The sequence below is a fragment of the Myripristis murdjan genome, chromosome 4 (assembly GCF_902150065.1).
Source record: "Myripristis murdjan chromosome 4, fMyrMur1.1, whole genome shotgun sequence".
Classification (NCBI taxonomy): Eukaryota; Metazoa; Chordata; class Actinopteri; order Holocentriformes; family Holocentridae; genus Myripristis; species Myripristis murdjan.
The window spans coordinates 24,361,806-24,386,145 of record NC_043983.1 but is presented as its reverse complement, the minus strand read 5'-3'; the positions used below and the strand labels follow the sequence as shown (position 1 = coordinate 24,386,145).

The window sequence follows — 24,340 nt, the reverse complement described above, 5'->3', positions numbered from 1 at the left end:
ATGAAGTAGAGAGAGAAAAACAGCTGCTGACGGAGACAAGGGAGGAAGACACCAGTGTTGAATTTCTTATTTGCTTTCTTTTGTGGAAAGTATTTGATACAGTGCAAGAGTATCCCCAAACTAGTCCCCAAGGGGCTGAGAGGTGAAACCACCGACGACTCTCAATGGGATGTTTTCATGAATAACATCATTGTGACCTCCCATCTTCTTATTCAATTAGGGACCAAAGACAGAAATGTAACATTTAAAATATCTTTAATCATTGGATAAGCTTGTATATTTTGCTGCATCATATAACTCTCCACATTGATGAGCATATCAATTATTTGATGAACATCGATCTTTACAGTGAAAAATAATATTTCTCTCTGGACACACTGCATAACAAACTCATAAAATTGCTTTGTGCCATTGAAATAATAATAAACTTTCCACTCAAACAAGCAAGTTATTGATAGGTATTTCAGATGATCCAGTGCATTGCAGTCAGTCTCAATGGCTTACCCTTTGTGTTGCCTAAGTTAAGTTTTGGACCCAGCTCAATGCACAGTGTGCACATAGAGGGTCTATTTAATTTCACTTCCATTTCTTTGAGCAACATGAGTTTGGGATCTGAACAAAACATGCACACAGGGGGAATGGCATAAATAAGAGTGTCAATGAAAGAAAAAGCTGGTCTTAATGGCTCTCTTTGAGGAGCTGTCAGGTGCCTGGAGACCCACATCAGCTGTCAGTGCTGGGATAAAGTGAGTTAGTGTTAGTTTGTGTGTGTGTATGTGTGTGTCCGGGAGGAAGGGGACAAAACAGCAGGACACCGGGAGCGGAAGCTTCCTTTCAACTCTGTGCTGCGTGCCGCATTGCTCAGCTCTCTGTTTATCCCCCTATTCTGGCTCGCAAATCCAGAGAGACACAATTAGGTGCTCTCCTTGAGCCACTCAAATATGGCCAAAGCTTTAGCCACCAGCAGGCAAAAGCCTCTCAGCTGGCTCAGAGAGGTTGACTGAGCTTTCCACTAATACTGAACGGGCCAGTGGGGAATGTGAGAACAAGGAAGTCAAATCAGCACAAAACTCGATGACATCATGTAAAGTGATTTACTGTTTTTTTGTAGTAAAGCCCCAAATTCCTCGGCTCTTGGTTGGTCAAATTATGAGCTGCTATATTGGTAAAGCTCCTCTTGGTTCACTTGGGGAAAGATCATACACAAATACGCAGTTATCCAAGGTGACAAGAATAATATGCTCTAATATGGTCAAATAAAATGAATATTATTTGGCCTTTGCAGAGAACAGATTGATTTCCATTCCTCTGGTCAACCTGACCTTTTAAAATGTAATGCATTGGGCACTCAGCCATAGCAAGCCATTACAGCAAAATATGAACAACTCCCCAGTGTTGGGCAGATTACACTGAAAATGTCTTCTGAGCTGATTTCATATAATCTACAGAATAGTTAATTGTTCTCGCAGCGATTCTTCTGCCAGTAATCAGATTACAGAAAAGTTAAAAAGTATCTAACACTGATTATCATTATTTTTGTCATCTGTCATTTCATTTCTGTTATCATTGAGAGATTATACCTACAGCTAAACAGTACCACAGTCTACATTGTTTTATACCAGCCACCAGTGCTGAAGCCTGCTTGCTCCCATTGTCATAGCAACAGAGTGGATATCCGCTCTTCTGTGTAATCATGCTGTGTTTATCAAGTGCCCAGAATAGCTAGCTGCCTGGCACCTGGAGCCAAAGCAAACATGTCGCACACTGGGCATCTGATATATCGTGGATATCATACAATGCTGGAGCATAAGGATTTGGGAAGCGAGCCTAATGAGTTTAGTTTACTGCCACCTTCATACCTGCTGCCCACCCCCAACTCAAGTTCTGGAAAGTTAGGATTTTGTTTTAGCCTGGAATGAAAAGTTATTCCCACAGGCTTGCCTTCTAGTAACCCATCCATTGTTGATCATCCACACACCAATTACTATACGGCATAGCTTTCAAAAACAATCAGGCCGCGAGCAACGCCCCTTGGCACATAAATTGCCAACAGGCACTGATTCCCTGGTTGAAAACAATGTTCATACTCCACTCCCTATATGTCGACCTGTATGTGCAGAAAGATACCATAGTTTGATCTAATGTGTTTCACAGCTTTGTTCCCTGCTCTAAAATTTAGGTATTCTGTTTTTTCCACATGGCTACGTCAGTTTGGAAAGAAAACCGCAAACCAGTGGAGCAGACAGTCTATTTGGCATGCAATCTGGTTTTACAGCCAACACATATGTTAAAAGGGGAAGGAGGTTTCAAATGGCTCCATGTCTATACTCATGGCTAGAGCCTTCATTCAGCAGTGGATGGACACTCTCCCTAGTTGTGGAGAAAGAAAAAGAGGGGGTGGATTTGAAAAATGCTCTTACGCATCCATGAGTTTAAAGTCCAATTTTAGCACAGTTTTCCTTGCCTGTCTCCAGGACTAGCCTACAGTCACTGTTTCTGTGGTGCTGGCTTTATGGTGCTGTCTCCAGTGAGCGGGCATTGTGTTTGCATGATGTGTGTGTTGGCACGGACTGTGCGTTTCCATCAAACCAGTGTGGTGGTGGAAAGTAGGATGAAAAGAAGGGCAGAAGGAGGACAGAATAAATATCACAGTAGCTCAGAGTGCAGATTAGATGTGGGGGAACAAAAGGAGGTGCCGGGATTCCCAAAGTAGCCCAGTGAAGTTGCCTAGAAAGACAACTTCTTTACAGTGAGATCTAGCAGCAGATGACTTGATCTACCATTTATCCAGTTATATTCAACTTCTACATGAAAGCTTTGTGACTAATTGGCTTGCCATATAATTGGCTGCTATACAAACACACAAGCAGTGGAAGTTGTTAAGCAGTTCGCTCTTTGGGAGGAGTAAAGCAGCCAAATTAGATGAAGAAACAATGATTGAGTGATTCAACAGTGGGTCCTCCAGTCAGAACAAAGTCCCTATTACTGACTCCAGGCTGACTTGGATCAGGCTAAGTAAATAAAATGATTTCTGCTCTGTGGTAAAACCATGCACAGAGATTATGTTTCAGTTAAAATGCTTATATGGTTCAATTAAAAAAAAAAAGGCACTGGGATTTTGGTGTATAGGGAGTCGGAAACCATATAAAACATTAAAATACCATAATGATTTGAGTGCTGAGTGGTACAGAGGCAGGAGCAGAAAAACTTTAAATCCCAGCTTTTTCAATAGGTCGTAAAAGGTGGGCAGGAATGTAAGCCAAAAAAATTCAACAAGGAATTCCAACTCAAGTGGAAAAAATGCAGCTCAAAAGAAGTGTGTCTGGTCTGATTTTTTTCCCTTCTCTAACAAGGTGTTTCTAATAAGATATATAAGGTATAATATGCGCTGATTATGGAGTGTGCTCTCCACTGTTTATCAAATGCACTGAACAATCCACACCGCATAAACATGAGTAATGGCAGATTGGTTGGAGGTTTTGCAGAGCCATAATGAACGAGCTGCAAACACATGAAAAACCTTTGGGACCTGTCTATCCTCATCTGAATCTGACAGACCAGCTGTGCACAGGCAGGCAGGCTGTCTTTCTCTCTCTCACACACACACTCTCTTATACACACGCACACACACATATGTACACACACCCTTTCCCTGTCAGTAGTCTTAGCTTCTCCTGAAAAAACAGACAATATTATTAGCTTTCATTTGCAGTTCTGTGTGAAAAGAGGCTGTTTATATAAGCCGGTACAAAGGCTTCCAGGAATATTGCTTTTTCTCTCTGATTGTATTAGGTCTTGCGCACATTTCTCAAAAGTCAACCGATGAAACTCTCAGCAAAGAGCATGCAATACCCACCCAGCCAAAATAACATATTTACCACTCAACACATTCACATGGCGAGAGCACATAGACTGTGGGTCTATCCATTTATACACTCAAGCAGAGGCCAGAAGGAGGCGAAAAAATGTTCAATCAGAAAACCAATACTACCATAACAGCAGTGCAGTCACCTTGGGACGGAAAATACAGGCATATGCAACTTAGATTTACACCAATCAGGCACAACATCTGCATTCAAAATGAAACTAACACAGCTTACCAGAGTCGTCAGAAAACAGGAATAACACTCAGCCATATTCAGGTTTTGCCTACAACCATTCACAATTAGTACCTGATGCACAGAGTAGCTGTATTGCGGTTCACTGAATATATAATATTGCAATTGGTCAGTTAAGCACTGTAGGTATTAGCTCCACAAAGACACAAATGCAAACAGTGAGTATATTCTGAAAGAAGGAAACTTGCTGTTACTAACCTCAGTGCTCTGTCTACTACATGATTATCATCTACTGTCGCTGAGGCCACTATAAAAACTTGGGGGAGAAACACTGAGGACACGATGGCTCACAGATTTTATCATAACACTCAGGTGTTTGTATTGCATATTTTTTAACACTAATTGAGCAATAGTCCCTATAACCACGCTAATTTTGGTCGTAAACTACATACAATAGGTTACAGTGATAACTGAGTGACCACAAGTGGAACATTTTGTGGGAATTGTTTTTCAGGTTGGATAGAAAACGAGTCAAATCAATATTTCCAATTTTCTACTGATACATGTCAAGAAGTCTAAAAGCAGGTTTCAGCTCTCTGGCATCTTGTAGAAGCAGAACTTCTCACTGTGCTTTATCTCTGAGGGTTAAATTCACACAATGAGGCTCCGTCAACTAATTCGGCACTAAGATTCTGTCCCAGGAAAGAAAGAAGAAAAAAAAATCAGGGAATGCCAAGAAAGACCCTGAGAAAAACTATGACAGGATTTTATAATTGATTTTTCCTAAGTTTGTGTGAGGCAGCCTAGTTTGGCGAAATCTAGTCAAAATCCTGCAGTGTGCATCCACGTTAATACTGACATCAATGTTTTGTAGAAAGTTAGTGCAGTCACAGGAGGGAACAACAATCGAATGTTGTATTCTCTCTTACCCATCCAAACCCAGTGTCTTTCACAACGGAAAACCTTACTATGTGCATTTCTGTCGTGAGCTTTCAGCTATCTGGTTTTTGACATGACAGAGGGAGTGGTCAAGAGCCTCTTTAGTCTTCTCTGTGATTATCCTTCCTACAAAAACGTCACGTCCTCTTGCGACTGCACCCATCGCCAGTGCGCGTCGTACTCCAGGTGCATTTTACCGTTCATTTTACAAGTCTCCAAGTCGATTTTTCCGTTCTTGTAGGGTTTGAGTTTGGGACTCTGGTTTATCCCCAGCTTTTCGCTGAGGCAGGAACGGGGCGAGTCGGGACCGCCTGTTTGAGTGGCTGGTTTCTCCAGGACACCATTAGTCTTAATAGCTTGTGTCTGGGTATTCTCTTTAGAAACCGGGCTGCCCTTACCCATCTCCGGTGCCTTAGTCCAGATAGGAATGTCCTGCTTAGGCCCCTCAGACTTGGCTTGGGGAGAACCTCCAGGCACTGCTGGTTTTGCAGGCGATGTTGTCCCTGTCCCAGCAGCAGTCCCAGAAATACCACTGCCAGTGACAGCACTGGTTGCCCCAGTCCCATGTCCGGCTCTTACCTCTGTGCCCCCTCCAGCCCCGATCCCAGTTCCACCAGCCCCAGCACGCATCCCTACTCCAGCCCCGGTCCCAGCACCAACAGTCCCAGACTTCGCCCCAGCACCAGTGCTGAGCCCCACAGCTCCAGTTCCTCCCCCTGTCCGGGCTCCAACAGTTGCCTCAGAGGCCACCGGTGTGGATGAGCAGATGACCGAATCAGAGCTGGAGGGGCAGTACTCATCCATGTCGTCAGCCAGCGTGTCCAGGTAGCTTCCGACAGAGATGTTGTCCAGCTTGTCGTTGGGGTCCTGCAGGCTGCTCCAGGAGCCTCTCCAGGACGTGTCGGGGCCCTCACCCAGGCTGTACTGGCTGCTGGTCAGGCTGCTGCAGCGGCTGGTCAGCGTGCTGCGCTCCTCCAGCAGCCATTTCACTGCCTCTATACCCTCGTGGACAGCCAGCAGCTGCTGCAAGATCTTCACATCCACTGAGCGCAAGTGAGCCTGTGGAAAAATACAAAAGAAGAGAGGGCATGTCAGACTTTAAGATTCATTTTTTTTTATTGCATTTATGATTTGATTACTTGTAGTTGGGAGTAACAGGGTCATGCGCATGAACAAAACTCAAACTGTGTCTTAGCCTGGGGAGTCACCAGGACACCACAGGCATTTATATTTTATGTTAAGCATTTTGCTGAGGCTGTCATCCAGAAAGACACAGCACAAACATCATACTGTAATTAGACATGTAGATTACCATAAAAATAGTGGCAATAAGAAAAGACTGAGGTGGACGTAGAAGAAGGAAGGGTAAGACACGGTGATGAGAGAGAAGCGATAGAAATAGCTGGAAAGAGAAAAAGACAGGGAGATGTGGAGTGGCTGGAGGCCTGAAATATGAAAGGAAGATGAAGTAACATGTGGGAGGGTGAAGTAGAAATATGGCAGATTAAGCCATTGAGATGTGTTTACAAAAGAAGAATATAACTAAAACTAACAGAGTAGCGGAGGCAGTTGAGAAATAGAGGCTGGAAAGTGTGATAGATTTTAAAAGAAAACGGAGAAAAGGCATTCCATTTCATTATCCAAAACTACTGAAAATTGTGTTTACACATGAGTCATCTGCTCGAAAAAGATAAAAGTAATGATTAATCAAAAACAACAGGCCAACCTACTTTGTACTGTGATGTATGCGGGGGAGGTTGAAAAAGCTAACTGGCAAATAAGAAGAAAAAAAAAAAGACTGCAATCATGGAAAATCCTCCTCAAGAATACATTAGCAGAGGTCTGCGGGAAAGCAGGGCCAAGAGGTGATATATGGGACTGACATTCAAAGCTTGGCCTGATGATATCCATCCCTCCCTGCAGATAACCAGTCACTTTTTCTCTTTCTATGTCTCTTAAGTCTGTTTCCCTCACATAATCCCTCTCTTACAACTTTCTCTGCCTCTCACTGTGACCCTCTGTTTATTATCTATGACCTCCAATCAATCAAATCAAATCAATCACTATATCCTTCTCTGGAATGAAGGACGGAGAAAGATGGCTCCATTATCTGGCCTGGACCCAAGGGACATCTCCAGCTGCCACCTGGATGCACACTACAGCACAGTCTTAAAATTCAACTCCGTTTTTATATAGCACCAGTCTATGTCCTGCAGCAATGCACACATTTTATAATCAGTAAATGCATCTCCTTTCTATTAGCATATACTGTAGTTTTTGATGCGGAATTAATTTGCCATTCTGCTGGAAGAAATGTTTCAAAAATATGCAGAGAATCAAATTAGAAAACTGAAATGCATGATCAAGGATAGTTTTGAAGCAATGTATTAGTGAGGATAAGAATACAAATAAAATAAAATAAAGCCTGCCAAAAATGCATACATAGCATGTTAAGGATAGCAGCTGCACAGACCTTAAACTGTAAAGACCTTTGCCCTCTCAGAGACTTTGTATTTCCTATATGGGGTGCTTATGAACCTCCAGGTCATGTCAATAAAGAGGAATGTATGAATTCACCCAACCTGCAAAGCTACTTATATCCTGCTGTTCACATAGGTAGAAGCCTGTCTATATATAGGTAAGGCCTCCAGAAGGGCGAGGCATCATTGTGGGTTCACTCGCCACATCTGTATTGACCAAAACAGATACAAAAAGCCGCTTCTGTGACCACGAGAGCCCCAGAGTCACGATCATCTGTGAGTAAAAAACACCAGCTGTACCAGAGCGGACAAATGTTCTGCTGGAGAGCATTATGCTAGACATATGCTTGTGGTCATGAAAAAAACAAAATAATAATCCTCATGCATCATGTGTACGTGTGGGTGGAGGCTGGCCTTTGTGTGAACCAGTCACCATCCAGGAGAGCTAAAAGCAATTGCCGGCAGCGAGGTAAAACTACTTTAACACATCAGCTTTCACATTCTCCTCTCCAGTGTGTTCCCTTTATCTTTCTCACTCTGGGTGAAACAGCCAGGGGCTATGACAATGAATTAGAGTGCATTGGCTCCTCAGTCTGAATAATGCATCTTTTATTTATTATTTTTGAGTAATTACATCTCAAGTTATATTCGAAAAGCCACTTCATACTAATATTAATATTTTGAGCTGAGGCAGTTTTGTCCCATTTGCTAATTCTCATCAGTGGTGATGGCATCTCCGCTAATGCAAAGACTGTTATTTATTTCAAAGGCACTGAACCATTTGAATGAGCTTCCTTTGCATTTTCAATTCAGAGGGTTAAAACATGAAGAGCACCAAGAACAGGAGATGAGGCACAAAGTTGGGCCCTTTACAGCAGAGCTTGTTTAGAGGGGAGGAAAAGGCATGAGGTGCCTGGTCGATGAGGTGCAGGAGAGCTGCTGGTGCCAAAGTCACACTTAACGCTCCGGTAAAATGAATTTCACCGGCAGACACGTCATACGATCAGAGACAGAGAAACACTGAGAGGGCGCTGAAGAGAGCCAGAGGGGTAAAATAACAAAGGTACACCTGTTATTTTAGAGAGTAAAAATACGGATATGCCCAACCGCCTATTCATCCAGCCATCCAGCCATCATCCATTCACCTCGAGTGTAAATCATGTGAGGAATGTGATGTAGACCAGCAAAATGAGTGACTTTGGGGAAAAACATCTTTGTGTGTGTGTGAGAGAGAGAGAGAGAGTGAGAGCGAGAGAGAGAAAAAAGCATGTGTGTGTGCTGCTGTAAACCTCGTCCTGGGGCACAGACATTAGGGGTGGGGTTCGGGGTTGAGGTTTGAGGTTTAGGCGGGCAGCGACTGAGTGCTTAATGAGGATGGTAGTAAAAGTGGCTCCATGTGCTGAGGTGGCACAGTGCTGATGAAGCTGTGTGCTCCACTAGTCCGTACTCGGCTGCTGATCTGGGCCTGTCCAAGGATGAAGATCCATCAAATCCACTGTCGTTTTTCACAGTGCTATGTTTTACTCATCCCGCTTAACAGAAAGGATGCATTTTATGTGATGGGGTCAAACGTAGCCAATGCACATAAAAAACGAACAGTAAAAAAGAACACTGATGTTTCTGTATCCCAGTCAAATCTATTTATATCAACAGTGTTGAGTTTAGACCGATTACCATGGTAACTAGTGAAATTTATGTGATTAAGTCTCATCTTGAAAAGTTATAAGCTAACACGTGTGAGCAATGTTTAGTTTGGCTTGTAATATTCAACACACATTACATCACTGCCTCCCGCATGCATTTCACCACTGGTAGTGAACGTGCAGTACATATCAAAGTAACTTATAATTTAGGTGTATTTCTACTCTAAACATACATATTAAAAGAGGTTGAGTGCTAAAATATAAAATGGAATAACAGCTGGAAAAAAAAAAAAAACAAGGGCTGATATGGAACCAAAACCAAAGCCCCACCAACAACTTCTACGCAATTTAACTGGGGAAAACGCAAGGCGCAGATTTATCTCGTAGGGTTTGTGCACGCCACCAGCGCACATCCTGACTCTGGGCTTGCTAACATATCTCCACGACCGCTGACATGCCTGTGGTCTTATTATCAGCAATACTGTTTTGTTTTAAAACCCATGGTGCACATCCGTCTAGAACTCATTACAATAAAGTTCAGAGAGGATATTCCATTGCTTTCCTTGATATAAACAAGTAAACGTATAATTATGTAAATGTACTTAATATCTATTTGTGTGCAGGCTCAAATGCCTACATGCCTGTCTTTTTGCCAAAAGTGTAAAACCCCCTAAATTAAAAACTAAATTATTTCCAGATTGACAGTATTTTTTAATTATACATTGGGTAAAGCACACTCATTAGAGAGAGGACCATGTCAAATCAAGAAGGCCAAACTGTGCCACAAGGTTTCATGTGACAGCAGTGAGGGATGGGGGTGGGGTACGGGAGTCTGGGCCTACACAGCCTTGAGGACTGAAACACCATTAATCATCTTTTCCCATTTTTGTGCCAACAATACACAGCCAAACAGATTTCAGTTTTCCTACTCAGGCATAACGCCAAACACCTCCTGGCTAATCCATAGGATTCTGGAAAGCTCATTTTCCTGCTTTTTACATCCGGTACATAGTGGTACACACAATAACAGTGTATAGCTGCACAAATGTGTGCATGCATGTGTACAGCAAAAACATCCATCTTAAAATCCATCTTATTTTGACTTAGTGAAAGTGAAAAATTGGAAACAAGTGGGATTATCTTGTTGAAAAAGCAGATTTTTTCATTTGTCTAAAGACTTTAGGACTGAAAAGAAAATTTTTGCTAGGATGGACATATCTGTGTGTGCGCGCATGTGTGTGCACGCATGTATGCTTCTGAGTACATGGTGACCGTCCCATGTCCAAGTGCTTCTCGAATGAGCTGCAGAAACACCTCCAGCACCGTGGACAGCATCCATTCTTCAAGCACGAAACTGGCAGATAACTGATGGCAGCCCTGGAATGATTTACTCAGCATGTGGGACTGCAACCAAATATGTGTCGCATTCCCCAACATCCACTGGCCTCCTTCTGCCTCTTTTTGAGCGGAGGGAACCAGACGAGCCTCAGACGGGGCCAGGACGCTGAGCAGGCCAGAACCACCTTCAGCAGCTTCACACCGCACGGTGAGAAGGATTTCTGATTGTTGGCAAGTCGTAAAACTGCTGTGGATTTTCTGTTGGACCGAAGTTGAGCATGGACAGCCGTGGGATTGCAGCGTGCCTTGGTCAGTGGATTTTGTCTGTGTAACTGTGGATTTCCTGAGGGAGGAACTTGTGGCTTTGCTGGCACTGACTGTACTAGATCACAGCTTCTTGGAACATGGACCTGTGCTGAACGCCGCTGCTCAGTTACCCAGTTTCACCCCTTCTCCTTGGTTTTCTTTTCCTCCAGGCACAGCTGGTGTTTGCCTGAACCCCCGTGATGGCATTGTAGCGAGGACGACCTTTACTGTCGTGTGTTGCTCCTAATCTTTTGTTCGATGAATGTAACACTCTTGTTTGGTTCACCTTTTTCATGTGTTTTGCATTGTGATACACTGTGATAGCGTGTGCTGAAGCCTGATCTGAAATGCAGACACAGACTCTCCCATGGAGGGTAAACAGTTTCCCAATGTCACACAGCTAACGGGCTCTGGAACCAGACTGCAGCATCACCGCCAGCAGGGATGCTACACAACACACATAATGCTGCCGCCGCCGCTGCTGCTGCTGCTGCTGCTGCTGCTGCTGCTCACAAACACCAGCAAATATACACCCGTCTCCATCTGCACACTATCTCTCTCTCCCTCTGTCATGTCCCCTGGTGTCGCTGTCTATCTTTTCACCTTCCCCATCTCTCCCATGCCTTCTGCAGACAGAAGGTGTCCTTGCAGAGTCCCTCCAGTTACAATCAGACAGCAGAAGGTTGCCCTATCTTTCCATAAACCTCCAACAGCTCCATCTGTCTGGATTCAGCTCTGAATGCCGGGTAAAATAAGATGCTCACTTATCCTTCTTGTTCTCCAGCTTTACCACATCTAGTTTCTATTTCTGTATTCAACTGGCCTTTGTTCTGTCTCGATTTTGCATCTTTATCTCTCTTTCTTATTCTCTATCCCAGGAAGCATCTAATGAAAGCAAACTTGCAGGAGGAAGATAGGTTCAACATTAATCCAAATGAGCACAAAATGTTGACAATACTATGGCACAATACAAATATGAAGGAAAAAAAATGTGAACAGACAGCTGATCTCGCAAAAAATGATGCAGGTAGCAGTGATGAATGTTGCTTCAACTCTAATTTTGATGCTATATTTAGATGGGTTTTCAACGTGGGTGCAGGCCTTTGTGTCTATTATGTAACATCTGTTCAATGTCAAACTGTTTGGTGGGTAGTAGCTGTCAGAGGATGTACAGAGCTTTCCTCATTATTCTTTTTCGGGTCCCATCTTGCCCCTCTCTCTCTTTTTGCCTGTCTTTTTCCACTAAAATCCAGCAATGTTAATTCAGGCGTGACAGTGCATTGTAAAAAAAGGGACTGTTAAATTGTTGCTGCCATAAACAGAGGCTACAGTAACCTGCTTTGTGCTTTTTTTTTTTTTTTGGTGCAATTAGGAAATTCTAATGCTCTGCTCCCATGAAATCTGAGAAATCCCTGCAGGTTGAGTGGTAAATTATGCATTAAAACCAGACAGGGGAAAATAAATATTGCAATAAAATACGATGAAAAAAAAAAAAAAACAGCAGAATGTTGCCTCAAATGTTTCCTCAGTTAACCTGACAGTGATTCAGATTGAGACAGTCCTTCACAGGCGACGTGAAACAGGTAGTTCTGCAGAAAGGGAGGGCAGCGAGGCACAGGCACAGAGAGAACAACATCACATCTCTTGCAGCTCTATTTTGCTGCTCCAGCTGCCTGTATACTGACTTCCATCTGTGCAGAGGTGAAGGAGACAGTGGGAGAGATAGAAAGAGACAGGGAAGCGATAGAGAGAGAGGGAGGCATGGAGAGGAAGAGAGAGAGAGATGACTCATACCCTGAGCAGCAACACAGCGCTCTGCCTGTGTATGTCTCCCTCTGAAAGGTAAGATACAGGTGGCGATCATGTATTAATGGGTGAGACAGCTTGTATACAAACGGCTCTTGTGGGCGTGTAAGTGCTGAGAATGGCTGGCTGCCAGTTTTTCTGTGGTTTTTAAGGAGTGCTGGTTTTTGAAACCAGTAAATCTGCTAAAAACCTGTGGAGAGCATGTCTTCTGTTACACGTCTGCAGAGGGAGGCAGCACTACAAATGCTCCCACAGAGATGAACAGCAATATTACGACTATTAATATCAATGGCTATCTGTCAGCTCGCAGGGTTACGTAATGTTCTCCCCCAGCCAAGCCACAAGCCTTACACTTGAGAAAGAGAAAGGGGGAGGTGAGAAAGAGCGTGTGTGTGTGTGTGTTCATACAATATACAGCCTATATATTGTGAGACAGACAGGCCAGATGTCAGACAGCTAAGAAGATAATATCAAAAGCCGATCCGTGAGTTAAGTACTCATTCATCTTGCATCTCTTGATCACGATACGGCATAGATGATGATAAAATGTTTGTCCAAGATGCCATAACGTTGCCTGGAATCAAACAGTCCCTGGGAAAAACTGAAGTCACTTGCCACACCGCTGTTTTAAACAGAAAATTACTCTTAATTGGCCAACAAATGACAAAAACTGCACATGGCAAGTTTTACAAGCTGGCAACACCAAATGGCAGTGGGAGGTAACAGTTTGCAAAATTTTAACTTCAGAACCCAGACGTCATGTGATTGGGTGTCAGCTCATGTTTAAGAGTGTGGCCAGCCTACAGTGCTTTATACCAAAGGATAACAAAAACACAAGAGGCAAAAAATGTAATATCAGTGAGTTCAGCTTTGTCTAAATGGGCGCTGTTTAGGACACTGTTCAGCCTCAGGTTTTAAGTGTGCAAATAAGAATCCATATCTGATGACAGAATGGCAAGATGAGTACAGATTTACATTAAAAAAAAAAATCCTAACAGTTAGATTACGTTGCACATTCTTTGCACAACATACAGATTGAGAGGGGAAAAACGATATCGGCGGTGTGTTTCAGTTCTAGTCTAACACGAGGAACATTAGACAGATAAACGATTGTTCTTCCCCTGAGATACATAGTTAGCAAGGACTATAGCCACATTTCATGACCACTAACAGTTAACGAGGAGACATGGCACACACACACACACACACACACACACAGCTTGTGTTCACAGATACTGAGGACTACTATCAGAGTGGTGTAAAATGACAAACGCATACTGTACATACTAAGACAGGGAAACATGCACACACTTGTAAGAACAAAAGGACATGTGCATACACCCACACACATACAACGCAATCAGAGGCTGGCGAAAACACTGGAAAAAGGAAGCAAATAATACACCTTACCTTGATTGTGTGTGCGCACATGTGTGTATGTGTGTGTGTGTTTATCAGCTTATCAGCATGAGCGAAAAGCGCTGTGTGAGAAAGCAAAGGTGAAAAAACTGCCACAAAGGACACCGCCACGTAAGAGTGTGTTTTTGTTTGCGTGTGTGTGTGTGTGTGTGTGTGCGTGTGTGTGTGTGTGTGTGTGCTTGTCCATTTTGCACCACACTGCAGGAACCCTGCACGTGTTGCTGCACATCTTACTAAGCAGAAATCTGATGAGAGTGCAACATTCAGAGGTCTTCTACAGCTTCGGCACTCCTATTACACTACACCACTCCCGTCATTGAAACACACACACACACGGCCACACACATCATTCACACAAATACACAGGAGTAGTCTAGTGCTTTGCTAGCAGTTTCACTCCTTTCCAGCGAGGAAGTGCCTCTTTATCACTACCACTTCCCTCTATATCCTCCCTCTCCATCCGAGCATGTCTGATGAATGGGAACGAGTGCTAACAAATCAGCCTGCTCCTCTCCTCCTGACAGATTTATGGAAACCCTCTGGATATTTTGTGGGTCCAAACTGGGTGGCCTGGTCAACTGTCCACCTGGGAATTGGCTCACATCTTCTAAAAGCCAGCCCTTTCACAGGACCTGAGAGCAACTGGTCAATATTTCATTGACATTGCCATTATTGACATTTTGATAATTGTTAAACTCACTCGTGCCAGGTCTGGCCTGAATTTGATGGTGTGTCTTTATACAGTGAACCGGTGTTTAGAAGATAAGAGTGGCTGGACTGATGGAGGCGCCATAATTAAAGGTCAAAATTTCTCGGATACTCTGAAAGGCCCTAGTTCCTACGAGTCGGCTGACATAAAACTGGCCACACAAATTCTTTTTTTGAAACCGTACTTATAGTCCTAATGCGGGCACTATAATTAACGGCGAGATTTTTTTTCTCAGAACCTTTCTCAAAACTTGGATTGTTGCATTTTTCGTACAGTGCTCTGACCATTACATAATACATAACCGGGGGGAGTGGGGTTTTAGGGTTAGTGAGATTTGTTACTGATTGGCCCACCATGCAGTGTTATGAGTCATATGACCTTTCACTATTCTGCTCTGGAACTGACAGCATTACAATGCAATTTAATATTACGCTCTATGGTACCTGTGTTTTCCCCCATAAAGAGGCAGAGATGTAATGCATGCTGAAGGTATATGCGAGTACAGCCTTGATGTAGCTCCCTTATTTCCTTTGACTTATGCTTTTACCAGATAGACAGAATTTGGGCGTTTCAGTGAAAACACACAGACAGAAGACAAAAAATGAGCAGTCAGTGAAATGTGAAGTTTTTGGAAATAATACTCCATCAAGCTATTGAACAGACTTGTACAAATCATCAGTACTATCAACAAGTTGAATTATCCTGTTCAAATTTGGTTGGACAACTGGGGAGACCAATGAGAGAGCAGTAGGTGCGTCTTATTGGCCCCCCTTTTCCACAATAGTCAGGGTCCTTGCAGGGTTTCTGCTCTGTGTATAGGAGCAAGCCATATCAGGTGTAACTGTATTTCAGCTCAGTCATATGTGCACACAATGTGGATATGAGAGGGATAATCCTGTCAGGTGTAAGAGGGGTCAAATAGTAATTATGAGCCCACAGCTCTCCAAAACCATAGTTGGCCATATTGCCTCAGTAACTTTTCAGCTACAGAGGGGCGGCTGCTGTTCCTCTCTAAGGGCTCTCATATGGCCTCTACAGAGTTATGGGCTCCCATGTATTTAGATTGCAAACATCCCCAGCGTGTGATGACTCAATCCTGTGGGTATATAAGTTTCTATTTTTTTCCATGTGACTAAACTGATAATGTGTTTTGGATGTTTGAACCTAACCAAAGTGAAAATGTGTTTAAGAGCGCCTCTCTCTGAAGGCAGAGTGCTTTGCTGAGAGGTCGCTTGTGGCGCTGCGTGTGTCCTCTGTCACAACCACAGACTGGGGGCACGCCTGCATTTACCACAGGAATGCAAGACATATGTGAACACAGACAGGAAAAACAACTCTGGAGCGGTGCATTACTACCAGAGACCTCCTCTGTTTCAAGAGAGGGGGTCCATGTAAACAAAGAGGACATAGGAGACGTGTATATAGCACAAATCAAATCAGCTGCAGCCTCAAGGGAAATCATTTTTTTTCTTGATATTAAAAAAAGAAGAGACAACCAGCATTGGAAAAAAACATACTGCAGTCTGGTGGATTCAGTTGTACATGTGATAATGATTTAGTACATAAAATCCTATGATGAATTTCAGAGGGATGCAACAAACATCACAGCAAAACTACTTGGCTTATTGTGATACCACAGTTTATAAAAAAACAATAAATTATGATAATAGCAATTCCGCCGACACACTGTAACTCCTGATACCAATACACCAGTGTAGCAGTACAGTAGCTTAAGCAGAGAATAAATGCATTTTCCTATAAGCCTTGTGACGGTCGGCTCATTTCCTAGCAACCAAAGCCACCTGCCGCTGCTGGCTTGGCGAGGCGCAGCTTTAATTATTTACTGAGAGAGAATAGCGAGATTCAGCCACTCCAGCCGTTCAAATTACACATATCATTACAGATATGATTATTTTCAACTTGTTATAATCTCAGTATGCCCACAGTTTTGACTGGTTGTAGTTCTAACGGATAATAAATGCCTAAATAACTACAATGGTGATTCTTTAGTCACTACCGAGTCAGGTCACTTTCTGATTGGAAAATGACAAACAATTTATGTGATTAGGGTTATTAGTTATTAGTTACTAGTGTTAGGGTTAACCGTAACTCTAACCTGCCTGTATTTATCCTATCTAGTCTTCCACTAAGTAAATTCAAGTCCTGAAAACAGGATTTTAACAAGCCAAACTGTAATTGTAACATGTGAACTGGGGTTAATGAAGGGTTAAAACCGCTCATCATATCTTTATAGAAATAACCCAAAACAAAAATTTAGGGGGCCGCAAAACAGCAAAACAGCCCCATGGCAATATGACAATATTACAGAGATATCACAGGGTATCAACTCACAGAGTAGGCTACTAATAATTCTCTATATGAATAATTATATGAGAATACTGTATGATACTGTATGGTGATTTTTTTGTGATGTTAGGGTCAGGGTCTCTGTGTCCGTCAGTGCCATAATTCACACACACACACACACACACACACACACACACACACACACACACACACACACACACACACACACACACACACACACACACACACACACACACACACTTACCATCTCGACTTTTAATTTCCTAATCTTTTCATCCAAACTCTTCTTCCCCGCGTCCTTGCTGGCGTCGTGCGCGGCGGCCACCTTGGCGTCTCCGCGGACAGCGGACGCCTCTTCCCGCATCCACCTGAGCAAACCCTCGGGGGTCTTTCGTCCGATTTTCACCTCAATGTCTCTCAGATCTGGGACTGTCTCGCTGGCAGTGCCTTCATCCATGGTGCTCATGTGCTGCGTGTCAGCTCCAGAGGTGTACTGGGTAAAGACTATACGTCCTTCGCGTTGAGTGGAAATCCTTGTCGGTCAATCAAGCTGCCAGTGTCACTTCCTATGGAAATGTATGACATCCTATGCGACTCCAATTGAGTTGGACTGCGCCAGGGGAGGAAAACAACTTGACAGCATCAAAACAACCCCTAACAGTAGGCAATTAAAGCTTTTCCTTATAATGCCACGGTGTACCGCCAGAAGAAGAGATGATTGCTGATTATCTTGGTTGTGATATTATTTCAGTGTCACATTGATTAAGCCACAGAGTGATGCGCTCACCAAGTGAAAGCAGAAAGAGCCGTCCTGATTTGTTGATCATTTCCCGTGGTGTGTCCTCTGGTCTGAGGGCTCCTCCACAGATATGCTCCGCTCCTGAGGGATGGTGGCTCTTGTTGCTTATCCCCACACTCCGCTACATTGCGCAGATTCCACCTGCATGATGACAGCGACCAGCAACCGCAGAGTGGGAGCTGATGAGATACCACTGTCAAGTTAGCCGGAATAATAACTTAAAGCTTCCGGCCATCGCTTTCAAAATAAAACACACGCATACACCAGCATATGGTAATACAAAGCATCAAAACGGACATGTATGGAGGCAGTATTGCAAATAAAACACCTATAATATTTATTTATTTATTTATTTATTTTCATTTCGACATACTCTATACCTATAAGCCCAAAATATGCTCAAAGAACCATCACAGATCCTGGACATGTCAGGGGTCAGTTACAGGGCTCAAACAGGTAGACGGACACTCACCTCTGATTAATTAATTAAAAAAAAAAAAAAGTCCCAATTTTAACCTAACAATTCCACTAATTAGTAGCAGATTTAATATGATCTTGCTTTACACGCACGCATTCTCTTGATGCTTTTATTTTGGGGGGTTGAGTATCACTTGTGAGCTTGTGCTGTCTTTCTCGGTTTTGCTTGACGTCGCAAGTTGAGTGCGAGTGCGCAGCTTGCTCCCTGTCGATATTGTGACATCGCGACCCAAAATGCCCCTGTCCTTTGTGGTCCGCATCTTTTTACCCCTCTCACGGTCTGCGGATTCTTGTGAAGTCTAAGGAAGAGCAGCAGCAAACAATTAAAATGTTGTACGGGAACTATTTGCTGTGCGGATCTATCTGGTCTACATCTGCGGCTCGTTGCTCTCACCACAGTGACTGAAATTTCCACAAACACACAGTTGACAATGCGGGCTATTTGTATATCATTCAGAAATTAATTGTGATACCTTGGCATAATAGAGCTAAACAAATGAGGTTATGAATGTCTCATGGCGATGGAATTGCTTGTGCACGGTCCACAATCAAAATAAATCTTTGCCTTTTTGTATTATGCCTGATAATTCTGAAAGAACCCAGGGTTTGTTTGTGCACCAAGTGATTTTTAATCGTGTTTAATAAACTAAAAGTGTTTGTCAAACTCGAGACCACAGTTGCTATAAACTCTGTTGCTTCCTGCCACAATGAGGATCTCTGAGGCTTCAGTCAAAGGCTTTCTCAGTTTGGCTTTGCTGCTGATGATAAACATGTTGGAAGTGATTTTTCCATTGGTTTTCCACTCCTTCCACTCTGTGGCCTTTGCAGAAAACTTAATGTTGTGGCCCCATTTGTGCTACAAGAACATTCCCATCTTCTCCTCATCCAGTCTCAAGAGTGACTATCTTGTTTGTGTACAATGTCTAAATATAACTGGGCAATAACTTACTTTGCTTATAAGTAACATCTTTATCATTACATTCTCTATGCAGAATTGAGAAACTACAATAATCAATATTCATTCAGTAAACATGTGAACCTGCAACAGCATGAAACTGACCAGATACAGACTGCATTAAAATCATCATTTATGCATTTACTAAATAAACAAACAGGATTTCTCAAATGGCACATGGTGAATTTGTGAATATAACCAACAACCACACAATTACTTTGCACTTTGTCCCCTGGAACATGTTACATGCCAGTTATCACAGGCTTGAAGACAGCCATGATGGTTTATATGATAATCCAGAGTTTATTAATAACATATTGTGTTAACGTAGACCTTGTTCACATAGACACATTAATTCTGCACTCCGGAATGAAGGAAGGCTCTGTCCAGCCTATGATTAATAATAAAAAGCTTACCAATACCTGATTTCAGCTATTTTCAGCTGTCTTACAGCTAACTTTACAATTAATCTTTTATTTGAAGTCATTTTTTTTTAAAAGTTGTAATGTTAATAACTATAGTTTGGGTTTAGTATGTGGCTGACTGATTCCAGATCATTTCACTAAGAAGCTCTTTAGATGCAGCAGAGTCCCCTGGGGTGGCATGGATAGACTGTCTAATCAGTGTAATGAAGCAGGACAGGCGTCTGTGTTACACAAGAGTGGCAGATTACCCTCTCTCATAAAGTTATGCACACACACACACATACACATACACACACCCACACACACCCGGTGGCACTACATGACAACACCCTCCCTGCCTACACTGACTCAGTCCAAGTATTTCATGGGCAATCAGGTTTTTCCCCTCACTACCAGGCCTGAACCTCCTCATGTGGAACCACAGGCTCTGAATGCCATGATACATCGGGATAAGGATATAGTTATGAGACTGGAGGGTTGATGTAATGTGTCGGCAATGTTCTGAGACTATGAAGATGATGACTGCTGCTGTTAGCGGAAAAAGCCATTGTTGGTGAGCAAATTCAATCAGGCAGATGGTGAACAGGTACCACAATCCATTCAAGTCCTGTGGTAGGTATAACTACAGTGTCTTGTTATTTTTTCCTGACATTTTCTGTAACCGCTTCAGGTGATGATGGAAAAATGAATTTTACAACTTGCCCTAACATATCTGCAGTGCCCTATTTTATCATCCTGTTAACTTTCTTTCTTTCTTTCTTTCTTTCTTTCTTTCTTTCTTCTTTTTTTTTAAATCAAATGCAAGATAATAGACAGCTAACAAGGAGCTTTAAGCATACCAATATTTAATGGTGATGTATACTACTGCCTCAGATAAAGAATATGTACATGATATAGAGGCAAGTTAAGTTCATCCAGAGTTTAAACAGATAAAGAGAAAATCTATCATTTTGCAGCATTTTGGCAAGACAGCTTGGTGCAACGCTGCTTGTGTATCATGTTGTGTTCATTGCACAAAGGGAGAGCCAGTTGGCTACAAAGCGACTTTCAGCCCTGTAATCTGCAGTCAGCGAGGGCCTCTGCACAGCTGAAGGGGTCTTTGGCACTGTGAGCACTCACTCAGGATTCCAGAGAGGAGCTGACTGCCCACTAAGAGATGCTGTGAAGAAGAAAGAGCTACAGTAGTAGTCAACAGTGATGAAGTGGCTTAGCAAGACAGAAGATTTTCAGCTGTAAGCACAATCTGAATGCTCAGTTTGTCTCAGGGAGGAGGGGAGAATGAGGAAAACCTTCAGTGGGAAAAACAGTGGGCCTAACAAATGCATTAAACAAAAACAGCTTTAAAGCAGGTTTCTTATGTAAGCTATAGGTCAGGACCTGAAATCAGCTGTTATGAGCCTGTTTTTTTTGGGGCACTCACTTGTCAGGAGGACTACTGGGGTTGAATACCAAAGTGAGGCTGAATTTCCACAGCTTGGTCCCTGAGCCAAAAGTGACAAAACAACCTCCTGTTTAAACCTTTTATTGCAAGAACATGGGAAAGTAAGCTCTAAATATTCACCATAATGCTGTGGATCACTGTTAAAAATGACATAAAAATGACATCACTGTATTTAAGATGACTATGACACTGGGAACAGTTAATGCGGGCGTAAGAAAGGTATTAGTGGTTGAAGAGGCCCCCAGGTTAGCTGGAGGGGGTGGAAAGGTACGAAGTCTGGATTAATAAGGCTCTTGGTGTTCTTTTGTATTCTGTGTCACATCTTGTAAGGGGCCCCAAATTTCCTAACTGTGTCCTTGTCAGTGTTGCTTAAGTGTCTTGTGTATGCACCTGTGACACCGAATAGCTACTTTGCTGCCATCTTTGTTTTCTCTATACTAACCTGTATTCAAGTTCTACATAGTGAGGACAAATTTTTGCACTAGCTCAGCTGACATCCACACCCATACAGAAATGTAATACATTTGCATATAAGGGATTTCGACATATATAACATACCCATATATGAAATGGAATTTGGCACATTTTCCTATGTAGTTTTCATATCTGTACATGCTGTATAAAAGTTAGACATATATGTTCATCATAATGAATACTTTTGTCACCCTATCTGAGAGGGCATGTTTGGTTCACACATATGTAACACAGTCTATATTACATTTCTATGGTAGGGGCATATATGTTGGTATGATAGAGTTATGTTAACATCCCTGATTGCCACTGTATATTGTTTTTTGCCCATTATACACTGACCATGCTATGAGCCAGAAATTAAGACAGACCCCGTTATCAAGACCATTAATAAGTGGGTTAACAGGGGGTTAGTGTAACAGTAACACAACCTTTAACAGTATATGGGACGCATATCGTAATCCCTCTACAGAAGGGGAGTGTTGCTAAGGCCCCAGGGATTACTGGGGGTCATAATGTCTCCCATAATACCTTTGTTTTGCCCTGTGTCCGCTGGAATGTGCACTATTATTCAAATAGGAGCCTCTAAGGTAAAGAGGTTGTAGAAAATCTGTCTCGGCCTCTGAAGATAGTTTGTAAATGCATGCGCAAGCGTTTATAATCATTATGTCATGAATTTAGCCTGGGATGCATGAATACCATGGCAACGGTTTCCCAGTCGAGTGATATGTGCAAGAAGAGATGAAAAAAAAAATCAGAATTCTGCACACCCACACTGTACAAATAAAAAATGAACCCAGTGGGACATGAACCTGCAGTACACATAAATCGTACACAATGCACTCTGATAGCAGCTCCACCAAACTGAGTGAGATAAGCGCAGAACACAACATATCAGCTTGTTGTGGATTACAGAGCACTTCAAAGAACAGAAGTGATATTCTGTTTCATTGTGCCTTCAACATCTTACCACTCACACCCCCACCAACACACACACACACACACACACACACACACGCACACACACACACAGCAAAAACCTTCCTCAGTTTTCTCCATGACCATTATCCCAGACTGACATCACCAAGCAGCTGCAGACAGTACGCTGGTGCTTTGCTGTCTGCTAAATCTCTTTTGGATGAAAAAGAGTAGAAACAGGAGAAAGAATGAGACAGAAGCAGGAAAAGCAGACTCATCCAGCTGACGTGTTCTGGCTGAGGTGAAAAAAACAATTTGTTTGAAAGCTTAATGGGTGAAAGCCAATCAAATGTCTCACCAAGATCTCTTAAGTCAGTAAGCTCCAATAATATGCACAAGTAATTCAGGGTTTGAGTTACAGAGGAATGGAAATATGAGACATTAATCAAGATTCACATCTCAGCTTGAAAGGTCTGGAGACTGAGGGATGAATATGATTATCGTCATTATTATAGGTCAGATACAGACAGAGTATTTACTGTATCAAGGTATGCATGAAGCATCAAGCACCATGGCACATTTAAAAACAGGCTAAACAAGAAGGTTTAGAACTTAATTATTTCAAACTTCACATGAAGTACTTGCGGTTGAGGTACACCAGTTTCCTTGCGGTTGAGGTAAACTAGATTCTTAGCCTTGTTTCTTTTATTTACAGTATATGCATATTCAAAGGCGAAAGGTGATGTAATGTAATAAACATGCATCTTTGTTTCTGTGCAGACAATGTCACAAGGAATGCAAAATGTAGTGATAAGTTGCACATTGCATTAAAGTAAGTGTTTGCAAAGAATACTCTAAGGTTGTCTGTGGGAGTAATGGCAGTCAATGTAAATGTGCCAGTAAGAAGAAAATAATCCGGACTTTAAGTGACAAGGGAATGGAAATATAAGACAACCTTAGTCTAATCAAGGTGTCATATGAGAATTACTGAGGAAGGAAAATTCATATGATCATAGAGGATTGTATGTACAGTATCCCAGTGCTGCCCTCTCGACAACCTTGAATAAATTCTCTCCATTGAATGAAAGATATAAATGGGATTCTTGTGATAAAGATCTTCAGATTAAACACATGCTTGTGTGATGTATCTCCATACCTGATCTGAGTGGCTGCAGGTGATGTCACCTTGGTAGTCACACGCCGTTGAAACTTTATGTCAACTCACTGTCATCTTATTTGTTTATCTTTTCATTGCAGGTTAAACCATATTACATTTTTGGTTTAAATAAAATTGACATTGAAAATAGAAATTTGTGTTGACTAAAAAGTTTAAACCATCCAAAATATTTAGGTTTAGGTTTAGGTCAGAGTTCGCACATTCACAACGAGCCTGAAAGTTCACATTCTTCTGCTGGCTTCTGCTGACAAAGGCGAATGCAGAAGGGGCTGATTCAGGAGCCATCCAAAACAAGCCTTCAAAATCATTTTTTGATGTCAAGACATAATAATATCATTCTGTCAGAATGGCTTTTAAAGAATGTCAGCAACAGTTTACACTTTTGTCAAGGAGACAAAAAAGGTCACACAAGAGGCACAAAACATAGATGACATAAATCGCTGATGTTGTCCTGCAATCTATGTTCCTGTTCGCTAAAAAAACTGTTGAGAGTAAAATTAGACATTCAAAAGTATTCAAGAACTTGAGAATCAAGAGGGGGAAGTGGTGAAAATACACTGAAATACGAACAAAGGCAGTAAGAGAGAATGACACAGTACCAGCACTGTCTCCTACTCCCTCGTCACTCCCAAGTCTAACCTGTTTTACCTG

The 24,340-nt window shown here is 42.4% G+C and overlaps 1 protein-coding gene across 1 annotated transcript; it reads right to left on the bottom strand.

The window, feature by feature from the left end:
* Positions 1 to 277: 277 nt before the first annotated feature.
* lurap1 (leucine rich adaptor protein 1) lies at positions 278 to 17,932 on the bottom strand. The gene is made up of 2 exons (XM_030050372.1): positions 17,271 to 17,932; positions 278 to 6,056 (listed from the first exon to the last, which is right to left on the bottom strand). The coding sequence occupies exons 1-2, from the start codon at positions 17,490 to 17,492 to the stop codon at positions 5,124 to 5,126; spliced, it is 1,155 nt and encodes a 384-aa protein (XP_029906232.1). The 5' UTR covers positions 17,493 to 17,932; the 3' UTR covers positions 278 to 5,123.
* Positions 17,933 to 24,340: the final 6,408 nt, after the last annotated feature.